Below are 25521 nucleotides of genomic sequence, written 5' to 3' on the forward strand. Positions count from 1 at the left end.
AAACACCGGCAGAACAAACAAACACCTGCAGAACAAACACCGGCAGAACAAACAAACACCTGCAGAACAAACACCTGCAGAACAAACACCTGCAGAACAAACACCTGCAGAACAAACAAACACCTGCAGAACAAACACCTGCAGAACAAACAAACACCTGCAGAACAAACACCTGCAGAACAAACACCGGCAGAACAAACACCTGCAGAACAAACACCTGCAGAACAAACAAACACCTGCAGAACAAACAAACACCTGCAGAACAAACAAACACCTGCAGAACAAACAAACACCTGTAGAACAAACACCTGCAGAACAAACACCGGCAGAACAAACACCTGCAGAACAAACAAACACCTGCAGAACAAACAAACACCTGCAGAACAAACACCTGCAGAACAAACAAACACCTGCAGAACAAACACCGGCAGAACAAACAAACACCTGCAGAACAAACACCTGCAGAACAAACAAACACCTGCAGAACAAACAAACACCTGCAGAACAAACACCTGCAGAACAAACACCGGCAGAACAAACAAACACCTGCAGAACAAACACCGGCAGAACAAACAAACACCTGCAGAACAAACACCTGCAGAACAAACACCGGCAGAACAAACACCTGCAGAACAAACAAACACCTGCAGAACAAACAAACACCTGCAGAACAAACACCTGCAGAACAAACACCTGCAGAACAAACAAACACCTGCCGAACAAACAAACACCGGCAAAACAAACAAACACCTGCAGAACAAACAAACACCGGCAAAACAAACACCTGCAGAACAAACAAACACCTGCAGAACAAACAAACACCTGCAGAACAAACAAACACCTGCAGAACAAACAAACACCGGCAAAACAAACACCTGCAGAACAAACAAACACCTGCAGAACAAACAAATACCTGCAGAACAAACACCGGCAGAACAAACAAACACCTGCAGAACAAACACCTGCAGAACAAACACCGGCAGAACAAACACCGGCAGAACAAACACCTGCAGAACAAACAAACACCTGCAGAACAAACACTGGCAGAACAAACACCTGCAGAACAAACAAACACCTGCAGAACAAACACCTGCAGAACAAACACCTGCAGAACAAACAAATACCTGCAGAACAAACACCTGCAGAACAAACACCTGCAGAACAAACAAACACCTGCAGAACAAACACCTGCAGAACAAACAAACACCTGCAGAACAAACACCTGCAGAACAAACACCTGCAGAACAAACCAACACCTGCAGAACAAACAAACACCTGCAGAACAAACACCTGCAGAACAAACACCTGCAGAACAAACAAACACCTGCAGAACAAACAAACACCTGCCGAACAAACATCTGCAGAACAAACAAACACCTGCAGAACAAACACCTGCAGAACAAACAAACACCTGCAGAACAAACACCTGCAGAACAAACAAACACCTGCAGAACAAACAAACACCTGCAGAACAAACACCTGCAGAACAAACAAACACCTGCAGAACAAACAAACACCTGCAGAATAAACAAACACCTGCAGAACAAACACCTGCAGAACAAACAAACACCTGCAGAACAAACAAACACCTGCAGAATAAACAAACACCTGCAGACGCAACAGCAGTAGAGTTTTATCTGAAAGACCACTGCTGTGTGTATATGTGTGTGTGTATATATGTGTGTATATGTAAACGTGTATATGTGTGTGCTTGTGTATATGTGTATATATGTGTGTGTATATGTATATATGTGTATATATATGTGTGTGTATATATGTGTGTGTCTCTCTTACTTCTTTGCCAGTGCCTTCATGTCACAGAACCAGGAGGTCATATGTGTATATGTGTGTATATATGTGTGTGTATATGTATATATGTGTGTGTGTATATATGTGTGTGTCTCTCTTACTTCTTTGCCAGTGCCTTCATGTCACAGAACCAGGAGGTCATATGTGTATATGTGTGTGTATATGTATATATGTGTATATATGTGTGTGTGTATATATGTGTGTGTCTCTCTTACTTCTTTGCCAGTGCCTTCATGTCACAGAACCAGGAGGTCATATGTGTATATGTGTGTATATATGTGTGTGTATATGTATATATGTGTGTGTGTATATATGTGTGTGTCTCTCTTACTTCTTTGCCAGTGCCTTCATGTCACAGAACCAGGAGGTCATATGTGTATATGTGTGTATATATGTGTGTGTATATGTATATATGTGTGTGTGTATATATGTGTGTGTCTCTCTTACTTCTTTGCCAGTGCCTTCATGTCACAGAACCAGGAGGTCATATGTGTATATGTGTGTGTATATGTATATATGTGTATATATGTGTGTGTGTATATATGTGTGTGTCTCTCTTACTTCTTTGCCAGTGCCTTCATGTCACAGAACCAGGAGGTCATATGTGTATATGTGTGTATATATGTGTGTGTATATGTATATATGTGTATATATGTGTGTGTGTATATATGTGTGTGTCTCTCTTACTTCTTTGCCAGTGCCTTCATGTCACAGAACCAAGAGGTCCTGGTCTTGATGCGTCCTCCCATCTGGTCGGCGCTGCCTCTCTTCGGTTCGGGCACAAACAGCAGGATGAGACTTCCTGCGGTCAGACCCAGAACGGGGGACACCTGCGGGGGGGGGACATGACTGTGAGACATTGGACGGTGTTTACCCATCCCATCCACAGTGGGTTTGGACAGTGTTTGCTCCCACCCTCCCTCCCTCCCTGTGCTTTCTGAGTGTCTTTCTACAGATGTGACTGTAACGGTGTGTGGGCTGAACACCTCCTCACATCCCATTAGCTTTTATATGATCCACAACCTTCTGTGTGTGTGTTGTAGTTGCATGTTTGTGCATGTGCGTCGATGTGGAGGCCAGACACAAAAGGCAGGAGGGAGTGTGTGGGAGACGCTTCCAACAACACAAATGAGTCACAAAAGGACTATTACATCTGTCTGGGGAAATCTGTCCCATTTTATGGTGTAGTTTATCAAAGTCCATTTAGATGAATAAATACTGCAGTGGGAGGGTTTAGATCAGTGCGGTCCATTTAGATGAATAAATACTGCAGTGGGAGGGTTTAAATCAGTGCGGTCCATTTAGATGAATAAATACTGCAGTGGGAAGGTTTAGATCAGTGCGGTCCATTTAGATGAATAAATACTGCAGTGGGAAGGTTTAGATCAGTGCGGTCCATTTAGATGAATAAACACTGCAGTGGGAGGGTTTAAATCAGTGCGGTCCATTTAGATGAATAAATACTGCAGTGGGAAGGTTTAGATCAGTGCGGTCCATTTAGATGAATAAACACTGCAGTGGGAGGGTTTAGATCAGTGCGGTCCATTTAGATGAATAAATACTGCAGTGGGAAGGTTTAGATCAGTGCGGTCCATTTAGATGAATAAATACTGCAGTGGGAGGGTTTAAATCAGTGCGGTCCATTTAGATGAATAAACACTGCAGTGGGAGGGTTTAAATCAGTGCGGTCCATTTAGATGAATAAACACTGCAGTGGGAGGGTTTAAATCAGTGCGGTCCATTTAGATGAATAAATACTGCAGTGGGAAGGTTTAGATCAGTGCGGTCCATTTAGATGAATAAACACTGCAGTGGGAGGGTTTAGATCAGTGCGGTCCATTTAGATGAATAAATACTGCAGTGGGAGGGTTTAGATCAGTGCGGTCCATTTAGATGAATAAACACTGCAGTGGGAGGGTTTAGATCAGTGCGGTCCATTTAGATGAATAAATACTGCAGTGGGAGGGTTTAGATCAGTGCGGTCCATTTAGATGAATAAATACTGCAGTGGGAAGGTTTAGATCAGTGCGGTCCATTTAGATGAATAAATACTGCAGTGGGAGGGTTTAAATCAGTGCGGTCCATTTAGATGAATAAATACTGCAGTGGGAGGGTTTAGATCAGTGCGGTCCATTTAGATGAATAAATACTGCAGTGGGAGGGTTTAGATCAGTGCGGTCCATTTAGATGAATAAACACTGCAGTGGGAGGGTTTAGATCAGTGCGGTCCATTTAGATGAATAAATACTGCAGTGGGAGGGTTTAGATCAGTGCGGTCCATTTAGATGAATAAACACTGCAGTGGGAGGGTTTAGATCAGTGCGGTCCATTTAGATGAATAAATACTGCAGTGGGAGGGTTTAGATCAGTGCGGTCCATTTAGATGAATAAATACTGCAGTGGGAAGGTTTAGATCAGTGCGGTCCATTTAGATGAATAAATACTGCAGTGGGAGGGTTTAGATCAGTGCGGTCCATTTAGATGAATAAATACTGCAGTGGGAGGGTTTAGATCAGTGCGGTCCATTTAGATGAATAAATACTGCAGTGGGAGGGTTTAGATCAGTGCGGTCCATTTAGATGAATAAACACTGCAGTGGGAGGGTTTAGATCAGTGTGGTCCATTTAGATGAATAAATACTGCAGTGGGAGGGTTTAGATCAGTGCGGGGGGGGGGGGGGGGCACTCATGTTAGTCCAGGGGCCACATTCAGTCCAATATGACCTGAAGTAGGTCAGACCAGTCAAGTAATAACACAATAACCTCTAAATCAGGACAAATCCGTGTTTACCTCCACCAGGAGGTACTGTGATCACTTTGCTTTGTGTGTTTGTTTGTTTGTTTGTTTGTTTGTTTGTTTTCATCTTCAGTGTAAAACTCTTCCACCCATCTTTCCCAGATCTTCCCCACAGATAGGCCTAGGCCCTGGGACCAACCCAGTCCATTTTGGTCCCAGTAGGACAAAGTTCAAGGTCACAGCAAGGTCACAACATCTACAGTTTTCCATCTGTCATCACTGAGACATTTTCCAAAATTCATCCAAAATTCCAAACGACTCTGATTCTCCTCCAGTTGGATCCACCTGTAGCTTAGAACAGTCTCTTGTATGTGGAACTAAATTGTCCACATCCACTGTGGAATGTGGACTCTGTGGACATTTACAGTGAACACTGAAAATCCCATTTCCCACACATTTAAAATTAGAACTCAACTAATATTGATGTGAATTGAATCTAATTGGACAGACACATGACTGGGACCAGATTCAACTGTTTCTGTGTATGGAACAACCTGGAAACTGTTGGATTTAAACAGACAGAGTGGATCCACACATGCACAGAGTTCAGGGGGAAGGAGGAGCTCTGAGTTCTGAACCAGTGTTATTTTACTGGTCCAGCCCAGTTGAGTTCTGTTCAAAAAAGACAAATATTACTCTTTTAATATTAATGTTATTTTTGCCCTTTTCCTTTGAACTCTTGCTCATTCATGCCGTGGGCTGGTGTGGAACCTTTGGAGGCCTGGGTGGACCGCCTATTTGACACCTGTGCATTAGTGTGGATCCTGACATGTCTTTTGTTTTCTTTTCTTTTTTATCCTGACATTTGTGTGTGTGCTGTGACTCATAATGCTGTGGATGCTTTCCCTTCCAGTGTTGGGCTGTTTTTATCCTCTGTGTGAAACAACAGCATTAGCTTAAAAACCCTGTGCATCCAAAAGGCTCAGCGGCAGATACCGAGGAAACACCACACCGGGAACAAACGCTGACGCTTTTCCGCTCCTTCTGCACCTTCGCACCGTCCGTCCGCTCATGTTTATTCAAAGAGACCCACGACCTTTGACCTCCGCTCCCACGGGGCCCAGTACACACTTCCTGTACGGACAGCTGCCAATCAAACTAATTATCCCACGCCCTCCGCTGCTGCTTATTTCAATGCGTCACCTTGTTTTTTACGACATCTGTATTCTTCCTCCGAACACGGAAGGCGTCAGGGACACGTCGGGCAAAAACGCACAGAAGCGCTACCGTGTTTTTTCCTTCAAACAGGACGCCGTCGTGAAAAGAACGCGTTGCATGTCTTGGTATTTGTTTTCCTCTTTTTGTGCCACAGCGCCGATGAACAGGATCTGAGACTGTTTTAGAAGAATGTGACCACGGCGACTGTGGAACCAACACCCCACTGGGGAACCAACACCCCTACAGAACTGTGGAACCAACACCCCACTGGGGAACCAACACCCCTACAGAACTATGGAACCAACACCCCTACAGAACTGTAGAACCAACACCCCACTGGGGAACCAACACCCCTACAGAACTGTGGAACCAACACCCCACTGGGGAACCAACACCCCTACAGAACTGTGGAACCAACACCCCACTGGGGAACCAACACCCCTACAGAACTGTGGAACCAACACCCCACTGGGGAACCAACACCCCTACAGAACTGTGGAACCAACACCCCACTGGGGAACCAACACCCCTACAGAACTGTGGAACCAACACCCCACTGGGGAACCAACACCCCTACAGAACTGTGGAACCAACACCCCACTGTGGAACCAACACCCCACTGGGGAACCAACACCCCTACAGAACTGTGGAACCAACACCCCACTGGGGAACCAACACCCCTACAGAACTATGGAACCAACACCCCTACAGAACTGTAGAACCAACACCCCACTGGGGAACCAACACCCCTACAGAACTGTGGAACCAACACCCCACTGGGGAACCAACACCCCTACAGAACTGTGGAACCAACACCCCACTGGGGAACCAACACCCCTACAGAACTGTGGAACCAACACCCCACTGGGGAACCAACACCCCTACAGAACTATGGAACCAACACCCCTACAGAACTGTGGAACCAACACCCCACTGGGGAACCAACACCCCTACAGAACTGTGGAACCAACACCCCTACAGAACTGTGGAACCAACACCCCACTGGGGAACCAACACCCCACTGGGGAACCAACACCCCTACAGAACTGTGGAACCAACACCCCACTGGGGAACCAACACCCCTACAGAACTGTGGAACCAACACCCTACTGTGGAACCAACACCCCCACTGTGGAACCAACACCCAACTGTGGAACCAACACTCAACTGTGGAACCAACACCCCCACTGTGGAACCAACACCCACACTATGGAACCGACACCCAACTGTGGAACCAACACCCCCACTGTGGAACCAACACCCACACTGTGGAACCAACACCCACACTGTGGAACCAACACCCAACTGTGGAACCAACACCCCCACTATGGAACCAACACCCACACTGTGGAACCAACACCCCTACAGAACTGTGGAACCAACACCCCACTGTGGAACCAACACCCCCACTATGGAAATAAAAACCCACACTGTGGAACCAACACCCACACTGTGGAACCAACACCCCACTGTGGAACCAACACCCACACTGTGGAACCAACACCCCACTATGGAACCAACACCCACACTGTGGAACCAACACCCCCACTATGGAACCAACACCCACACTGTGGAACCAACAGCCCTACAGAACTGTGGAACCAACACCAACACTGTAGAACCAACACCCCTACAGAACTGTGGAACCAACAGCCCTACAGAACTGTGGAACCAACACTGTAGAACCAACACCCCTACAGAACTGTGGAACCAACAGCCCTACAGAACTGTGGAACCAACACCCCACTGGGGAACCAACACCCACACTGTGGAACCAACACCCAACTGTGGAACCAACACCCCACTGTGGAACCAACACCCACACTGTGGAACCAACACCCCTACAGAACTGTGGAACCAACACCCACACTGTGGAACCAACACCCAACTGTGGAACCAACACCCCCACTATGGAACCAACACCCACACTGTGGAACCAACACCCCTACAGAACTGTGGAACCAACACCCCACTGTGGAACCGACACCCCCACTATGGAAATAAAAACCCACACTGTGGAACCAACACCCCTACAGAACTGTGGAACCAACACCCACACTGTGGAACCAACACCCCCACAGAACTGTGGAACCAACACCCACATTGTGGCACCAACACCCCCACACCGGAACCAACACCCCCACAGAACTGTGGAACCAACACCCACATTGTGGCACCAACACCCCCACACCGGAACCAACACCCCCACAGAACTGTGGAACCAACACCCACATTGTGGCACCAACACCCCCACACCGGAACCAACACCCCCACAGAACTGTAGAACCAACACCCCCACTGTGTTCTGTGGAACCAACACCCCCACTGTGGAACTAACACCCCACTGTGTTCTGTGGTTGTTTTGTTTTTTTAATGCTTCACTAGATGAAGAACTGGACTTCCTGTTTCCTGGATCCGCCCCAGTTTCAGTAAGCTCCTCCCACTGGGACGATGCTTAGCGTCCTCCTTTAACCCTTTATGGGCCAAGTGCACTTGGGTTTTTTCAACATGTAGTAAATATCAGCCCAGTTTTGTGCAGATGTCCAATGGAAAAGCCACTCTTGTCGTTCTTATCAGTGTGGATGGAAACAGGCTCATAGTAAATCACAGAATAATGGAGTGGACGGAGTCGTTTTCCTGCAGGATCAGCTGACTTGTACTTCCTGTGCTTTGTCAGATGCATTCTGTTGAATAAAAGGACTATTTCACTCCCCAGTCTGTGACCTGAACTCACTGAAACACACTGGATTCATGTTTAGTCTGACTCTGCACCTGTTGGATCAGGTGTGAAACCAGCAGGAAAACTCTCCTCCTAAACCACAGACGGACCATTTACCTGCCCAGTGAAGACCGGTCCCTTCTTAAACCACCATTCTCACAGCGTTTGACTCGGAAAACACACCTCGACCTGCCAGAGGCCGTTCCAAACATGAACTCCTGCTGAACTTGAGCCCCAGAATGCACTGTACTGCTGTGCACTTCACTAAGAAAACTTTTGAGTTATTTATAGGTCTGTTTTTAGGAGGGGGGGGTCATTGTTATTGTTTTTTATATCAGTATTTTATTATTTTATTATTTTTATCAGTAATTTATACTATTTGCTAAATGCTGCTGCCAGTGGGGACCTGAGAACCATGTGTGGTTTCTGCGTATTCGATACGCTGAAATGACAAATACACTGGAATCTTGAATCATGAACTCTTGTTTATAATTGAGCGTTTCCCCTGAAGAGCCCGGAAAATTCTGTAATTCTTCCAAGAACTGAATCCAATTGGACACGTCCGATTGTCCCTGTTTTTCCATCATCCATTCATGAAAGGGTTAATTTCATGACATTCTACTGATTTTTTGGATCCTTTTTGTTGCTGTGGATTATTGACTGGAGGACCTGATCAATGGCAGCATCAGTAAAATAATCGACATACCTGAGACTGGAACATTTCTGTAATTAATGTCAGGACAATTATGCCTAACGTCACTCATTTGCATCATGGGTATCATAGGTGTGACATTCAAATGAACAACTTCCACTTTTTTCTGGAATTGTAGATACATTTAGACCAGGGCTGTCAAACATGTGTCCTGGGGCCCAAATGCGTCCCCCCAAAGGTTCCAGTCCGACCCCTGGGATGAATTTCCAAAGTGTATAAACTCCACAGTCCAGGCTGTGGAACTCATGTTAGTGTGGGTTCCACATCCAGACCAATCTGATCTACAGTCCAATAAGAACAGCAGAAGAACCCACACAGAAGAACCACTGCAGATTTACTACTGGGTTGGATGGAAAAAAAATATGACATTATGTCTGTAAAGAATGACAACTGCAAATGTTTGTCTTTGTTTTAGTGCAAAAAATCACATTAAATTCTGAAAATATTTCCATTTCCAAACTCTCCTGTACCAATAAAATGTGACTAACCTGAACAAATGTGTCCAACCTGAAATGTCTGTATTAAATTCAGTCCAGTTTGAACTCTTTACTGCCTGCTCCTCAGTGTTTAGTGTCTTTGTGGCAGATACTTCAGGGTTAAAATAGAGCTGACAAGCCACTGCAGGAGCCACGAAAACTGAAGTCCAGGTCGTCATCCAGACTGACGGACCAACACCAGGGTCTGTGTAGATCTGATCCAGAATGCACATGGACAAATGACAGGTGGAGGCAGAAGATTGGTAAAATTACACTGATTTTTCTGAAGAAATTTCAGTTTTTTCAGGTAATTCACATCTTTTCTGTTTGGATAGTTTATAAAAGTAAGTATTTTCATTATTTAATGTTTTTTTGCACTAAAACACAGACATAAATAGTCAGTTGTCATTATTTATAGGTTTTTCTGTTATTGTTTTACTGGTTCGGTCCACTGCAGATCATATTGGACAGTGAAAAAAAAAATGCAAATAAATAAATATGAACAAGAGAAGTGACATTTTATCAATATTCTGACTGTTATTGTTATGTTTTAAACTTTTTATGTTTATTTTTGTTCATATTTGTTAATTGTCTTATTTCTTTTCATTTTTGTCCATTTTTGAAATTATTTATGGGTCATTATGTTACTATTTTACTAATCCAGCCCACTTGAGATCATATCAGACTGTGAAAAAAATGTGAATAATGTAAATAAATATGAACAAGAGAAGTGAAACTGTATCAATATTCTGCCTGTGATTAAATGTTCTGTGTGTATTTGTAGATCGACTGTGATCTGTACATTGTAACAAACATGTGGAAATGATAAACTGAGGCAGAATATTGATAAAATTGGACTTTTCTTCATAAATTTCCAGTTGGTTTTAAAGGATAATTAGTAGATGTGAACATTTTCATCATGTCATTTGACTTTTTTCACTGTAAAAGTTTGCAGTTGAGTATTGAAATTCTTCTTTGACTGTTGTGAATGTGGAAGCTGAACTTAAATGAGTGTGACGTCCCTGCTTAAGGCTTTACTGATGCTGAGGCTCGTGTGTTTTCGGAAGTGTCGGCCTCCAGGTTTCATTTCTGTCACTTCCCTGAAACATCAGGGTTCGGCTTCAGTCACGTGTGTCCCTCTGTTCTGACCCCCCCCCCCCGACCCCAGGTCCATGACGGCATCCCCAACAGGCCCTGCAGGAGGGAGCCGTCCTGCGCCTTTGTGAGCATGTTGGTGTGTTGGACCATGATGAGGATGCTGCTGCTGGTCTTACCCTCAGCGCCCAGTGCCAGTCTCCTGCTGCCACTTTAGCGCTGGAGCCCAGGATGTACCCCAGTCCGCTGCAAAGACACACAAATACTGAGCATTAGAGACAGAAACAATCCAATATTTATCTGGAACATGACCACTAAAGCCTCTCAGTGCATGTTCAGACAAATGGATTCACAGACAGTTTTTCCCAAGAGCTGTCATCACACCAAACTGCAAAAATAAATAAATAAAAAAAACCTCTGGTGTTCATGTAGAATCACTTTCCTCAATGCGTCCTAACCTGTATTTAACCAGACTATGTCCAGATCCTTTATGAAGACAACCTGGCCATGAGGTCGGCAGCACACACCATGAAAGAATACAGACTTGAACCCTTTAAAACCATTTGTATCATATTTGCTACAACAGGTTCTGAGATCTGAATCAAATCAACAAAATCAATAAATGCCTTAAAAACTAAGGCTGAGTATCAGCAAGAATCCGGCAATACGATAGAAATCACAACACTAGGATCACCATATGATGTATCACGATATATCATGATACTGTGAAAAAGGCCATTTGTTGTTTCTTTTTTTTTTTAAATGATTATTTCCTGGAAGAACTGAATTCCAGCAGAAATCTGCACAAATCCTAAACACATTTGTATTTGATCCCAACAGGATCTAATGTTCTATCAGCAAATGTTCAAACTGTGTTCAAACTGAAATTCTGTTTTCCAGACATTCCAGTTTCAGATCCTGTTCAAATGTTCAGATTCTATTAGTTCACAACTAACATCAGAACAGGATTTGAGTTCAATCCAAACAAAGGAACCAACATCTGCCTCTCAGACAGAAAAAAGTGCTTTTAGGATTCAAATAATCATTATTTAATAAAAAAGTGTTAAATAATAATAAAGAAAATACAAATAAAGAAAACCAAAAAACACAAATGAACCTCCACCATATCTGCATTTGAACAAATCCCTAAAAATATCCATACAGTATTGTGAAATGAAATATCGCGATATATTGCGGAACCCATATTTTCGAACAGCCCTATTAAAACCTGTTGTAAGTGGTTCTGTGTACAAGCTTATTAGTATCATTATTATTACCAGTTACTTACTTATTTACTTGACTTATATTACTCCTTTTTTCTTTATCTTTTTCTTTCTTTCAGTGTGCATTATTGATACCCTTTTCTTTAAAAAAAAAAAAAAAAAAAAGAGAGAACAGTGTACTTTGCACCAGTGATGTCCTGTATATTATCTTATGAGACTGTTTTGAATAAAAATTTGAATTAAAAAAAAACAAACTGTTGTATGTGACCAGATTTGTGTTTCCTGCCCCCTGGTGGATGATCATTGTACTGCAGCCAGTGGAAGGGGGTTTGCTTTTGCGTTTTCGCACTTTTCAATATGGCCACTATCGTTAAATTATCCACACACTTTTTGCGGGAAGATCTTTGGTAATTTTCAAAAAGTTACATTAAGAAGAACATTTAAATTGTTGTTCTTCCTTTTTAAAAAAAAAACAACAACAAACCAAGTACTTCATGTACTGAAACAACGCAATAACTGAGTCTTTATACTACAGTTAAGTTGTGTTTAGTATGTGTATCAAATGTGATGCTGCAGGTATATAAGGTGGTTTATAAAAATGCTCAATGTGTCAAACATGATACAAAAATATCATAAACAAAACGTTAAAAGGTGGAATAATAAGTTTGTGTCTGGTTTTTGATGGGTCAGGTTTTACAGGGTTAAAAGCTGGGGAATAACAATACATTCAAACTAATAACTAAATAATTTAGTCATAACAGAAGAGTTTAACAGGTTTTAAAGTGGGTTTTTTTTAAGTGCAAATTTAGTTGAGGTCACAGCAATTGAAAAACACAGACACTGTCCAATTGACTCTCACTGTCTTTGTCTGTATTTATTTATTTAACCAGGAAAGTTAGTTCAGAACTGATTCTCATTTCCAATAACAGCACACAAATAGAATGTGAGATGGAACAAAATGCTTCCTGGTGGAATCACCTCCAATAATGTGCAATAAATCCTGTAGAATGGGAATTACGTGCAATAAGTTCATGCAATAATCCTCTGCAGTTCATACAATTTTCTGTTGCAATATGTATTCAAACATAAATGCATTATTTTCAGACTTGGTCATAGACAGTTTCTTATTTTGCTTAGTTTTTTGTAATTTTATCTTTGCTCTATTTTATTACATGTTGTTTTTTTATTCATATTATTATTGCATTGACTGGAGTTGCACTGCTATTTTCATTGCACACACATTGACAACAAATGCTTCTCTTTTTTGTTCTGATTCTAATGTATAAAACCCTCCCGTGTCCTCATCTGAGTATAGTTTCCATGACACACATCCTGTTTGTGGACTCATTAAAGCTGTGTTGAGTGTCGGCTCTGGACATGGAAGGCTTCTGTCTGCGTTTCTGTTTGGATTGGAGGTGGATGTGCGTGACACTACAAAACAAAAGGTGTAAAGTTCCCCCTGTGTGTGGATGAAAACTGTGTTTGGCCACAGTCTAATGGAATTATGACACATTTTAGGAGCGACTGGGGGTGAATAAAAGACAAAGGCTGTGAGGGAAACGCTGCTGGATCAGGTCTGATTGGATCAGATAAAGCGGCCGCTGTGCTGCCATAAACTCTGCTCTTGAACAACAAAGAGAAAAAGGAAACAAATGATGGAGAAATTAAAGGCTGATGACAGAATGTGGACTTTATCTACAAATGGTTCTAATATGTAACTGAAAACAGCAAAGCATGAGCGAAAAATCCCCAAAACATACTTTGAACTAATGCACTGCAAGGTTCTAATAGTTTTGGATTTTTCCTTCTAGTTTAGTTTCATTTAGTTTGGACTTTTTTTTTTCTCTAATTCAGTTTGTTTTAATTCGTGTTTAGAGCAGGTTTGATAGTTTTTATTAGTTGTTTTTTTTCTAAATGCTTAATTTTAGTTTAGTTTTAGTTTAGTTGTAGTTTAGTTTTAGTTCAGTTGTAGTTTAGTTTTAGTTTAGTTGTAGTTCAGTTGTAGTTTAGTTTTAGTTCAGTTGTAGTTTAGTTTTAGTTCAGTTGTAGTTTAGTTTTAGTTCAGTTGTAGTTTAGTTTTAGTTTAGTTGTAGTTCAGTTGTAGTTTAGTTTTAGTTCAGTTGTAGTTTAGTTGTAGTTTAGTTTAGTTGTAGTTTAGTTGTAGTTCAGCTGTAGTTTAGTTGTAGTTCAGTTGTAGTTTAGTTTTAGTTCAGTTGTAGTTTAGTTGTAGTTTAGTTTTAGTTCAGTTGTAGTTTAGTTGTAGTTCAGTTGTAGTTCAGTTTTAGTTTAGCTGTAGTTTAGTTGTAGTTCAGTTGTAGTTTAGCTGTAGTTCAGTTGTAGTTCAGTTGTAGTTCAGCTGTAGTTTAGCTGTAGTTCAGTTGTAGTTCAGTTGTAGTTCAGTTGTAGTTTAGTTGTAGTTCAGTTGTAGTTCAGTTGTAGTTCAGCTGTAGTTTAGTTGTAGTTTAGTTGTAGTTTAGTTTTAGTTCAGTTGTAGTTTAGTTGTAGTTTAGTTGTAGTTTAGTTTAGTTGTAGTTTAGTTGTAGTTCAGCTGTAGTTTAGTTGTAGTTCAGTTGTAGTTTAGTTTTAGTTCAGTTGTAGTTTAGTTGTAGTTTAGTTGTAGTTCAGTTGTAGTTCAGTTGTAGTTTAGTTGTAGTTTAGTTGTAGTTCAGTTGTAGTTCAGTTGTAGTTTAGTTGTAGTTTAGTTGTAGTTCAGTTGTAGTTCAGTTGTAGTTTAGTTGTAGTTCAGTTGTAGTTCAGTTGTAGTTTAGCTGTAGTTTAGCTGTAGTTCAGTTGTAGTTCAGTTGTAGTTTAGCTGTAGTTCAGTTGTAGTTTAGTTGTAGTTCAGTTGTAGTTCAGTTGTAGTTTAGTTGTAGTTCAGTTGTAGTTCAGTTGTAGTTCAGTTGTAGTTCAGTGGTCTCTTTTCTCTTCTTCTCTGTGCTCCTATTCAAATCAATCCCAGACAGGACTCTGCTGCTTTAGTCTCCATGTTTCCAGGTAGAGTGGGGACCAGAAGACGACTGGAAACCACAAGTGAACACAAGTGACGGAGCAAAAAGTGTCGTATGGAGACAGCACAGAAAACTGAGAGAGACAAAGAAATCCATTGAACATCAATCTGACATTGACAAAGACCAAAACCAAGGGAATTTGATCCAGAATTTGTATCTGTTTTAGTTAGTTTAGTAAACACAGTATTCAGTTTCAGTCGGTTATGTTTTTTTCTTTTAATTATAGTTTGTATTTATTTCAGTTTAACGAAAATGTTTTTACACTTCTAGTTTTGGTCATTTCATTATTTTTTGTTAACGATAATAACCTTGATACAGTGAGGAGCATCCATCAGTTTGACAGAGCCTAAACACTGGACTGTGTTTCAGTGCAAAAAGGTCATGTGGTCTGAGGAGTCCAGATTACCCATCATGCCTAGTGCCTCCAGTCCAAGCCTGTGGGGGCAGTGTTCTGATCTGGGCTTGGTTCAGTGGGTCACGTCTAAGATCAAAATGTTGTGTCCACAAAAATACCAGTGAATGAAAGTTGTAATCAAAGCTAAAGGTGGTTTAGTATTGACCTGTTTCTGATTTTTTTTATCAGTAGCTGTTCCTCCATCCACCTTCATACTGTTGTTTTGTTTCTTCTTCAATTCAATACTTTATAGACATTGTATAAAAAACACGAGACAGAAGTTCAAGCGTCTTTCCAGTGTTCCTCCAGGTTTCTACGAGTTAAATTTAAGACTTTTAAAAACCTTTTTAAGACACTGAGAACAGAATTTAATGCTTATTTCAGTCATACTGGCAAAAATTAATGACTCCTAGAATTTAGAAAAATGTATTTATTTACCCCAACGCTTTGATTCCTATTGTTCTGAGTCATTTCTCACCAGGGAAAAAGTTAGTGATAACTGATTCCTAATTTCAATATAAATTATCAGGTTGGAACAGGTGGAACTGAGTCGACTAATGTTACTTTTTTTTTTTTACAGTTTGGACATTTAACAGATTTAAACACAACACCGCAGAAGTTGTCATAAACTACCATATCAGAGTCCTGCACTGGGTTAAGTACCCGTGAAAACATGCGGGAATGAGTAAAAAAAAAAAAAAGAATTTTTGAAGGTACAGTCACGGGTAAAATTTAACAAAATGCGGGTGGATAGCGGGCAAGGAAGTGAAAAAATAAAATAAGATTCATGGATGAAAATAATTGTCAGGACATTTAATGATGATGATCTAACTTGACCATGGTTGATCCACAGTTGGTTTGTTTCATCTGTTTCCAGCCGCCCACAGACAGCATTGAGCTGCACAGATTAAAGTTTATGGATGGCGTGCGTTTTAGCCAAAGATCAAGCCCTGAAAAGTGAGAGACTGTGTAGACAATGTGTTTAATCTGGGGTCGGGTTGTGGGTCTAATGGACGCGGGTACAGGTGGGTGCAGATTGGACATGAAAAAAAATGTGGGTAGTAGGGCTGTGTGTCAGCAAGATTCTGGTGATACCGTACAAATCACAATACTAGAATCAGCATACTACATATCACAATATATCACGATACTGTTAAAAAGGCAATTTTTTATTGGTTTTGTTTCTTTTTTTAATGATTATTTCCTGGAAGAATGGAATTCCATCAGAAATCTGCACAAATACTAAACACAACAGGATCTAATGTTCTATCACCAAATGTTCCAACTGTGTTCAAACTGAAATTCTGTTTTACAGACATTCCAGTTTCAGATCCTGTTCAAATGTTCAGATTCTATTAGTTCACAACTAACATCAGAACAGGATTGGAGTTCAGTCCCAACAAAGGAACCAACATTATTGAATAAAAGAGTATTAAATAATAATAAATCAAATATAAATAAAAAATAAAAAAAATAAAAAATAAAATGAACCTCCACAATATCTGCATTTGAATAAATACCTACAAATATCCATACAGTACTTTTTAATATTGATACAGTATTGTGAAATGAAATATCACGATAGATTGCAGAGCTGATATTTTCTCACAGCCCTAGTGGGTAGCCAGTTGGGTAGCGGGTCGGGTAGTGGTACTCAGCTTTGTGGGTACAGGTGGGTGTGGGTTTGGAAAAGTGGACCTGTGCAGGACTCTGGACCATATCAAATTTAACACCTTTGAAAGACTTTTTTAAGGTATTAAATGCAGATTTGTAAATTCCAGACTTTTTAAGACCCCGTCTGTCAGACAGATACAGCAACAGAAAAGCAAAATTCAAGTGCAAAATGAAACTGTATCTGCAGAGGAAGCTTTCATGCACATGCTTTTCTACTGCTTTTTCAAAAGCATCAACAAACAGACCCATATGTTCTGACATGTGCACTGACTTTATCAAAACACTAAATAAAACCATTTTATCTGCGATTCATTCATTTAGTTTCAGAGAATCCAACCCTGGAAGCTACAACACTGCTGTATGATTTATTATCCTCCATCTGAGGTCTGTGCAGTACAAACGCTCTGATCTGGGCTTTCTTAGAACTCTGTAAGCCTGGTTTGTTTGGGTTTTTTTGTTGTTTTTTCTTTGGCGTGGAACTGCCGCTTTCCATTTGGATGTCTGTCTGATTGGAGCGCTGGGTCAGGAAGAGGTCGGTGCGGTACGTTATCAACAGTGACAGCTAAAAAGGCCAAAACATGTTCGACTGCTTACACACAAATTCACACTTTAGATCAGGGTTCTCAAACTCCTGTTCTGTCAGGTTCCACATTCAGCCTGATTTAATCTGCAGCGGACCGAACCAGTAAAATAATAAGAGAATAACCTAGAAATAATGACAACTGACAATTTGTGTCTGTGTTTTAGTGCAAAAAAAACCATTAATTTACGAAAATACTTACTTTTATAAACTATCCAAATAAAAAAAGATGTGAATAACCTGAAAAAATGAAATTTCTTCAGAAAAATCTGTGTAATTTTAACAATATTCTGCCTTCATCCCACAGGCCAGATTGGAACCTTTGGTGGGCTGCACTTGAATGAAGCAAAAAAAATATCTTGAACTAAGCAAAAAAAAAAAAAAAAAAAAATCTTTAACCTAGCAAAAAAATGTTTAAGCAAAAAAAAATTTGAATAAAGAAAAAAAAACCTTGAATTAAGCAAAAAAATAAAAAATAAAAAATCTTGAACTAAACAAAAAAATCTTTAAGCAAAAAAACTCTTAAATAAAGCAAAAAAAAAACCTTGGATTAAATAAAAAAAAAATCTAGACCTACACAAAAAAAAATCTTGAATTAAGCAGGGGCCGGACTGGAACCTTTGGGGGGCCACATTTGGCCCCCGGGCCGCATGTTTGATAGCCCTGCTCTAGAGCAAACAGGGAAACGCTGTTCAGCCGCACTTCCACCAGGTTGATTAGACGCCCTAAAAATAACAGAGCGGCCCAGACAGCGCACCATATTTCCAGTGAGTGACTAACGGCTAATCTTATCAGAGTCCACCCAGGGAGAGTTTGGAAAGTTCAGCACCCACAATAAAACCCCAGCAAGAAAAATACAAGCACATCAAACGGCGGCGACACACAGAACCTGGTACGTGAGGTCCAGCTGGAAAACGATGGGAAAAATGTGTCGGAGCAGGGGAATCCATTTCCTTGGAAGCCGGCCTAATTCCTGAGGTTATTTCCTGGAAATGGCCAAAACAACCTGAGACAAACAGGAGGATGTGGAGCGCACTTCAGCACAAACAGGAGGATGTGGAGCGCACTTTAGCACAAACAGGAGGATGTGGAGCGCACTTTAGCACAAACAAGAGGATGTGGAGCGCACTTTAGCACAAACAGGAGGATGTGGAGCGCACTTTAGCACAAACAAGAGGATGTGGAGCGCACTTTAGCACAAACAGGAGGATGTGGAGCGCACTTTAGCACAAACAGGAGGATGTGGAGCGCACTTTAACACAAACAGGAGGATGTGGAGCGCACTTCAGCACAAACAGGAGGATGTGGAGCGCACTTTAACACAAACAGGAGGATGTGGAGCGCACTTCAGCACAAACAGGAGGATGTGGAGCGCACTTTAACACAAACAGGAGGATGTGGAGCGCACTTTAGCACAAACAGGAGGATGTGGAGCGCACTTCAGCACAAACAGGAGGATGTGGAGTGCACTTTAACACAAACAGGAGGATGTGGAGCGCACTTTAGCACAAACAAGAGGATGTGGAGCGCACTTTAGCACAAACAGGAGGATGTGGAGCGCACTTCAGCACAAACAGGAGGATGTGGAGCGCACTTTAACACAAACAGGAGGATGTGGAGCGCACTTTAGCACAAACAAGAGGATGTGGAGCGCACTTTAGCACAAACAGGAGGATGTGGAGCGCACTTTAGCACAAACAAGAGGATGTGGAGCGCACTTTAGCACAAACAGGAGGATGTGGAGCGCACTTTAGCACAAACAGGAGGATGTGGAGCGCACTTCAGCACAAACAGGAGGATGTGGAGCGCACTTCAGCACAAACAGGAGGATGTGGAGCGCACTTTAGCACAAACAGGAGGATGTGGAGCGCACTTTAGCACAAACAGGAGGATGTGGAGCGCACTTTAGCACAAACAGGAGGATGTGGAGCGCACTTTAGCACAAACAGGAGGATGTGGAGCGCACTTCAGCACAAACAGGAGGATGTGGAGCGCACTTCAGCACAAACAGGAGGATGTGGAGCGCACTTTAGCACAAACAGGAGGATGTGGAGCGCACTTTAACACAAACAGGAGGATGTGGAGCGCACTTTAGCACAAACAGGAGGATGTGGAGCGCACTTTAGCACAAACAGGAGGATGTGGAGCGCACTTCAGCACAAACAGGAGGATGTGGAGCGCACTTTAACACAAACAGGAGGATGTGGAGCGCACTTTAGCACAAACAAGAGGATGTGGAGCGCACTTTAGCACAAACAGGAGGATGTGGAGCGCACTTTAGCACAAACAAGAGGATGTGGAGCGCACTTTAGCACAAACAGGAGGATGTGGAGCGCACTTTAGCACAAACAGGAGGATGTGGAGCGCACTTTAGCACAAACAGGAGGATGTGGAGCGCACTTCAGCACAAACAGGAGGATGTGGAGCGCACTTTAGCACAAACAGGAGGATGTGGAGCGCACTTTAGCACAAACAGGAGGATGTGGAGCGCACTTTAGCACAAACAAGAGGATGTGGAGCGCACTTTAGCACAAACAGGAGGATGTGGAGCGCACTTCAGCACAAACAGGAGGATGTGGAGCGCACTTTAGCACAAACAGGAGGATGTGGAGCGCACTTTAGCACAAACAGGAGGATGTGGAGCGCACTTCAGCACAAACAGGAGGATGTGGAGCGCACTTTAGCACAAACAGGAGGATGTGGAGCGCACTTCAGCACAAACAGGAGGATGTGGAGCGCACTTTAGCACAAACAGGAGGATGTGGAGCGCACTTTAACACAAACAGGAGGATGTGGAGCGCACTTTAGCACAAACAGGAGGATGTGGAGCGCACTTTAGCACAAACAGGAGGATGTGGAGCGCACTTTAGCAGGCTGTGGCTTTCACCTTCTATTGTTCAGTTACTCTTGGCGGTTCATAGTGACCCCAGCACCGTGAGAAACCACATACTGCACTGAGTTCACCTTCTGCCATGTGTTCAACTGCAGTGAGTCTGAAAAGCCTCCGTTAACATGTTCCACCATTAGAAAAAAGCCTCCATCTTAAGAAAAAAGCCTCCACTAACATGTTCCACTGTTAGAAAAAAGCCTCTGCAAACATGTTCCACCATTAGAAAAAAGCCTCCATCTTAAGAAAAAAGCCTCCACTAACATGTTCCACTGTTAGAAAAAAGCCTCCACTAACATGTTCCACTGTTAGAAAAAAGCCTCTGCAAACATGTTCCACTGTTAGAAAAAAGCCTCTGCAAACATGTTCCATCTTTAGAAAAAAGCCTCCGCTAACATGTTCCACTGTTAGACAAAAGCCTCTGCAAACATGTTCCATCTTTAGAAAAAAGCCTCCGCTAACATGTTCCGCCATTAGAAAAAAGCCTCCGCTAACATGTTCCACTGTTAGACAAAAGCCTCCGCTAACATGTTCCGCCATTAGAAAAAAGCCTCCGCTAACATGTTCCACTGTTAGACAAAAGCCTCCGCTAACATGTTCCGACATTAGAAAAAAGCCTCCGCTAACATGTTCCACTGTTAGAAAAAAGCCTCCGCTAACATGTTCTGACATTAGAAAAAAGCCTCCGGTAACATGTTCCGCCATTAGAAAAAAGCCTCCGCTAATATGTTCCACTGTTAGACAAAAGCCTCCGCTAACATGTTCCACTGTTAGAAAAAAGCCTCCGCTAACATGTTCCACTGTTAGAAAAAAGCCTCCGCTAACATGTTCCACTGTTAGAAAAAAGCCTCCGCTAACATGTTCCACTGTTAGAAAAAAGCCTCCGCTAACATGTTCCATCTTTAGACAAAAGCCTCCGCTAACATGTTCCACTGTTAGAAAAAAGCCTCCACTAACATGTTCCACTGTTCGAAAAAAGCCTCCGCTAACATGTTCCATCTTTAGACAAAAGCCTCCGCGAACATGTTCCGCCGTTAGAAAAAAGCCTCTGCTAACATGTTCCACTGTTAAACAAAAGCCTCCGCTAACATGTTCCACTGTTAGACAAAAGCCTCCGCTAACATGTTCCGACATTAGAAAAAAGCCTCCGCTAACATGTTCCACTGTTAGACAAAAGCCTCCGCTAACATGTTCCACTGTTAGACAAAAGCCTCCGCTAACATGTTCCGACATTAGAAAAAGCCTCCGGTAACATGTTCCGCCATTACAAAAAAGCCTCCGCTAACATGTTCCGCCATTAGAAAAAAGCCTCCGCTAATATGTTCCACTGTTAGACAAAAGCTTCCGCTAACATGTTCCACTGTTAGACAAAAGCCTCCGCTAACATGTTCCACTGTTAGAAAAAAGCCTCCGCTAACATGTTTCACTGTTCGAAAAAAGCCTCTGCTAACATGTTCCACTGTTAGACAAAAGCCTCCGCTAACATGTTCCGACATTAGAAAAAAGCCTCCGCTAACATGTTCCACTGTTAGACAAAAGCCTCCGCTAACATGTTCCGACATTAGAAAAAAGCCTCCGCTAACATGTTCCGCCATTAGAAAAAAGCCTCCGCTAACATGTTCCGCCATTAGAAAAAAGCCTCCGCTAATATGTTCCACTGTTAGACAAAAGCTTCCGCTAACATGTTCCACTGTTAGACAAAAGTCTCCGCTAACATGTTCCACTGTTAGAAAAAAGCCTCCGCTAACATGTTCCACTGTTAGAAAAAAGCCTCCGCTAACATGTTCCACTGTTAGAAAAAAGCCTCCGCTAACATGTTCCACTGTTAGAAAAAAGCCTCCGCTAACATGTTCCATCTTTAGACAAAAGCCTCCGCTAACATGTTCCACTGTTAGAAAAAAGCCTCCACTAACATGTTCCACTGTTCGAAAAAAGCCTCCGCTAACATGTTCCATCTTTAGACAAAAGCCTCCGCGAACATGTTCCGCCGTTAGAAAAAAGCCTCTGCTAACATGTTCCACTGTTAAACAAAAGCCTCCGCTAACATGTTCCACTGTTAGACAAAAGCCTCCGCTAACATGTTCCGACATTAGAAAAAAGCCTCCGCTAACATGTTCCACTGTTAGACAAAAGCCTCCGCTAACATGTTCCACTGTTAGACAAAAGCCTCCGCTAACATGTTCCACTGTTAGACAAAAGCCTCCGCTAACATGTTCCGACATTAGAAAAAAGCCTCCGGTAACATGTTCCGCCATTACAAAAAAGCCTCCGCTAACATGTTCCGCCATTAGAAAAAAGCCTCCGCTAATATGTTCCACTGTTAGACAAAAGCTTCCGCTAACATGTTCCACTGTTAGACAAAAGCCTCCGCTAACATGTTCCACTGTTAGAAAAAAGCCTCCGCTAACATGTTTCACTGTTCGAAAAAAGCCTCTGCTAACATGTTCCACTGTTAGACAAAAGCCTCCGCTAACATGTTCCGACATTAGAAAAAAGCCTCCGCTAACATGTTCCACTGTTAGACAAAAGCCTCCGCTAACATGTTCCGACATTAGAAAAAAGCCTCCGCTAACATGTTCCGCCATTAGAAAAAAGCCTCCGCTAACATGTTCCGCCATTAGAAAAAAGCCTCCGCTAATATGTTCCACTGTTAGACAAAAGCTTCCGCTAACATGTTCCACTGTTAGACAAAAGTCTCCGCTAACATGTTCCACTGTTAGAAAAAAGCCTCCGCTAACATGTTCCACTGTTAGAAAAAAGCCTCCGCTAACATGTTCCATCTTTAGACAAAAGCCTCCGCTAACATGTTCCACTGTTAGACAAAAGCCTCCGCTAACATGTTCTGACATTAGAAAAAAGCCTCCGGTACATGTTCCGCCATTAGAAAAAAGCCTCCGCTAATATGTTCCACTGTTAGACAAAAGCCTGCGCTAACATGTTCCACTGTTAGAAAAAAGCCTCCGCTAATATGTTCCACTGTTAGACAAAAGCTTCCGCTAACATGTTCCACTGTTAGAAAAAAGCCTCCGCTAACATGTTCCATCTTTAGACAAAAGCCTCCGCTAACATGTTCCACTGTTAGAAAAAAGCCTCCGCTAACATGTTCCACTGTTCGAAAAAAGCCTCCGCTAACATGTTCCATCTTTAGACAAAAGCCTCCGCGAACATGTTCCGCCGTTAGAAAAAAGCCTCTGCTAACATGTTCCACTGTTAAACAAAAGCCTCCGCTAACATGTTCCACTGTTAGACAAAAGCCTCCGCTAACATGTTCCGACATTAGAAAAAAGCCTCCGCTAACATTTTCCACTGTTAGACAAAAGCCTCCGCTAACATGTTCCACTGTTAGACAAAAGCCTCCGCTAACATGTTCCGACATTAGAAAAAAGCCTCCGCTAACATGTTCCACTGTTAGACAAAAGCCTCCGCTAACATGTTCCACTGTTAGACAAAAGCCTCCGCTAACATGTTCCGACATTAGAAAAAAGCCTCCGGTAACATGTTCCGCCATTAGAAAAAAGCCTCCGCTAACATGTTCCGCCATTAGAAAAAAGCCTCCGCTAATATGTTCCACTGTTAGACAAAAGCTTCCGCTAACATGTTCCACTGTTAGACAAAAGCCTCCGCTAACATGTTCCACTGTTAGAAAAAAGCCTCCGCTAACATGTTCCACTGTTCGAAAAAAGCCTCTGCTAACATGTTCCACTGTTCGAAAAAAGCCTCTGCTAACATGTTCCACTGTTAGACAAAAGCCTCCGCTAACATGTTCCGACATTAGAAAAAAGCCTCCGCTAACAGGTTCCACTGTTAGACAAAAGCCTCCGCTAACATGTTCCACTGTTAGACAAAAGCCTCCGCTAACATGTTCCGCCATTAGAAAAAAGCCTCCGCTAACATGTTCCGCCATTAGAAAAAAGCCTCCGCTAACATGTTCCACTGTTAGACAAAAGCTTCCGCTAACATGTTCCACTGTTAGACAAAAGCCTCCGCTAACATGTTCCACTGTTAGAAAAAAGCCTCCGCTAACATGTTCCACTGTTAGAAAAAAGCCTCCGCTAACATGTTCCATCTTTAGACAAAAGCCTCCGCTAACATGTTCCACTGTTAGAAAAAAGCCTCCGCTAACATGTTCCGCCATTAGAAAAAAGCCTCCGCTAATATGTTCCACTGTTAGACAAAAGCTTCCGCTAACATGTTCCACTGTTAGAAAAAAGCCTCCGCTAACATGTTCCACTGTTAGAAAAAAGCCTCCGCTAACATGTTCCATCTTTAGACAAAAGCCTCCGCTAACATGTTCCGCCGTTAGAAAAAAGCCTCTGCTAACATGTTCCACTGTTAAACAAAAGCCTCCGCTAACATGTTCCACTGTTAGACAAAAGCCTCCGCTAACATGTTCCGACATTAGAAAAAAGCCTCCGCTAACATGTTCCACTGTTAGACAAAAGCCTCCGCTAACATGTTCCGACATTAGAAAAAAGCCTCCGGTAACATGTTCCGCCATTAGAAAAAAGCCTCCGCTAACATGTTCCGCCATTAGAAAAAAGCCTCCGCTAATATGTTCCACTGTTAGACAAAAGCTTCCGCTAACATGTTCCACTGTTAGACAAAAGCCTCCGCTAACATGTTCCACTGTTAGAAAAAAGCCTCCGCTAACATGTTCCACTGTTCGAAAAAAGCCTCTGCTAACATGTTCCACTGTTAGACAAAAGCCTCCGCTAACATGTTCCGACATTAGAAAAAAGCCTCCGCTAACATGTTCCACTGTTAGACAAAAGCCTCCGCTAACATGTTCCACTGTTAGACAAAAGCCTCCGCTAACATGTTCCGACATTAGAAAAAAGCCTCCGCTAACATGTTCCGCCATTAGAAAAAAGCCTCCGCTAATATGTTCCACTGTTAGACAAAAGCTTCCGCTAACATGTTCCACTGTTAGACAAAAGCCTCCGCTAACATGTTCCACTGTTAGAAAAAAGCCTCCGCTAACATGTTTCAC

The 25521-nt window shown here is 42.3% G+C and overlaps 1 protein-coding gene across 4 annotated transcripts in view; it reads right to left on the bottom strand.

Moving 5' to 3' along the window:
• The window catches only part of spns2 (SPNS lysolipid transporter 2, sphingosine-1-phosphate), a 267467-nt gene that overhangs the window by 79427 nt on the left and 162519 nt on the right, over window positions 1-25521 (bottom strand). For all 4 annotated transcript variants that reach the window (XM_030129915.1, XM_030129913.1, XM_030129916.1 and 1 more), the window contains exons 5-6: window positions 10945-11011; window positions 2497-2639 (exon numbers count right to left, since the gene is read on the bottom strand). In XM_030129915.1, the coding sequence (XP_029985775.1) occupies window positions 2497-2639; window positions 10945-11011 (210 nt within the window). The remainder of the gene's footprint in view (window positions 1-2496; window positions 2640-10944; window positions 11012-25521) is intronic.

This window comes from Sphaeramia orbicularis, unplaced genomic scaffold (assembly GCF_902148855.1).
Source record: "Sphaeramia orbicularis unplaced genomic scaffold, fSphaOr1.1, whole genome shotgun sequence".
NCBI classification, from domain to species: domain Eukaryota; kingdom Metazoa; phylum Chordata; class Actinopteri; order Kurtiformes; family Apogonidae; genus Sphaeramia; species Sphaeramia orbicularis.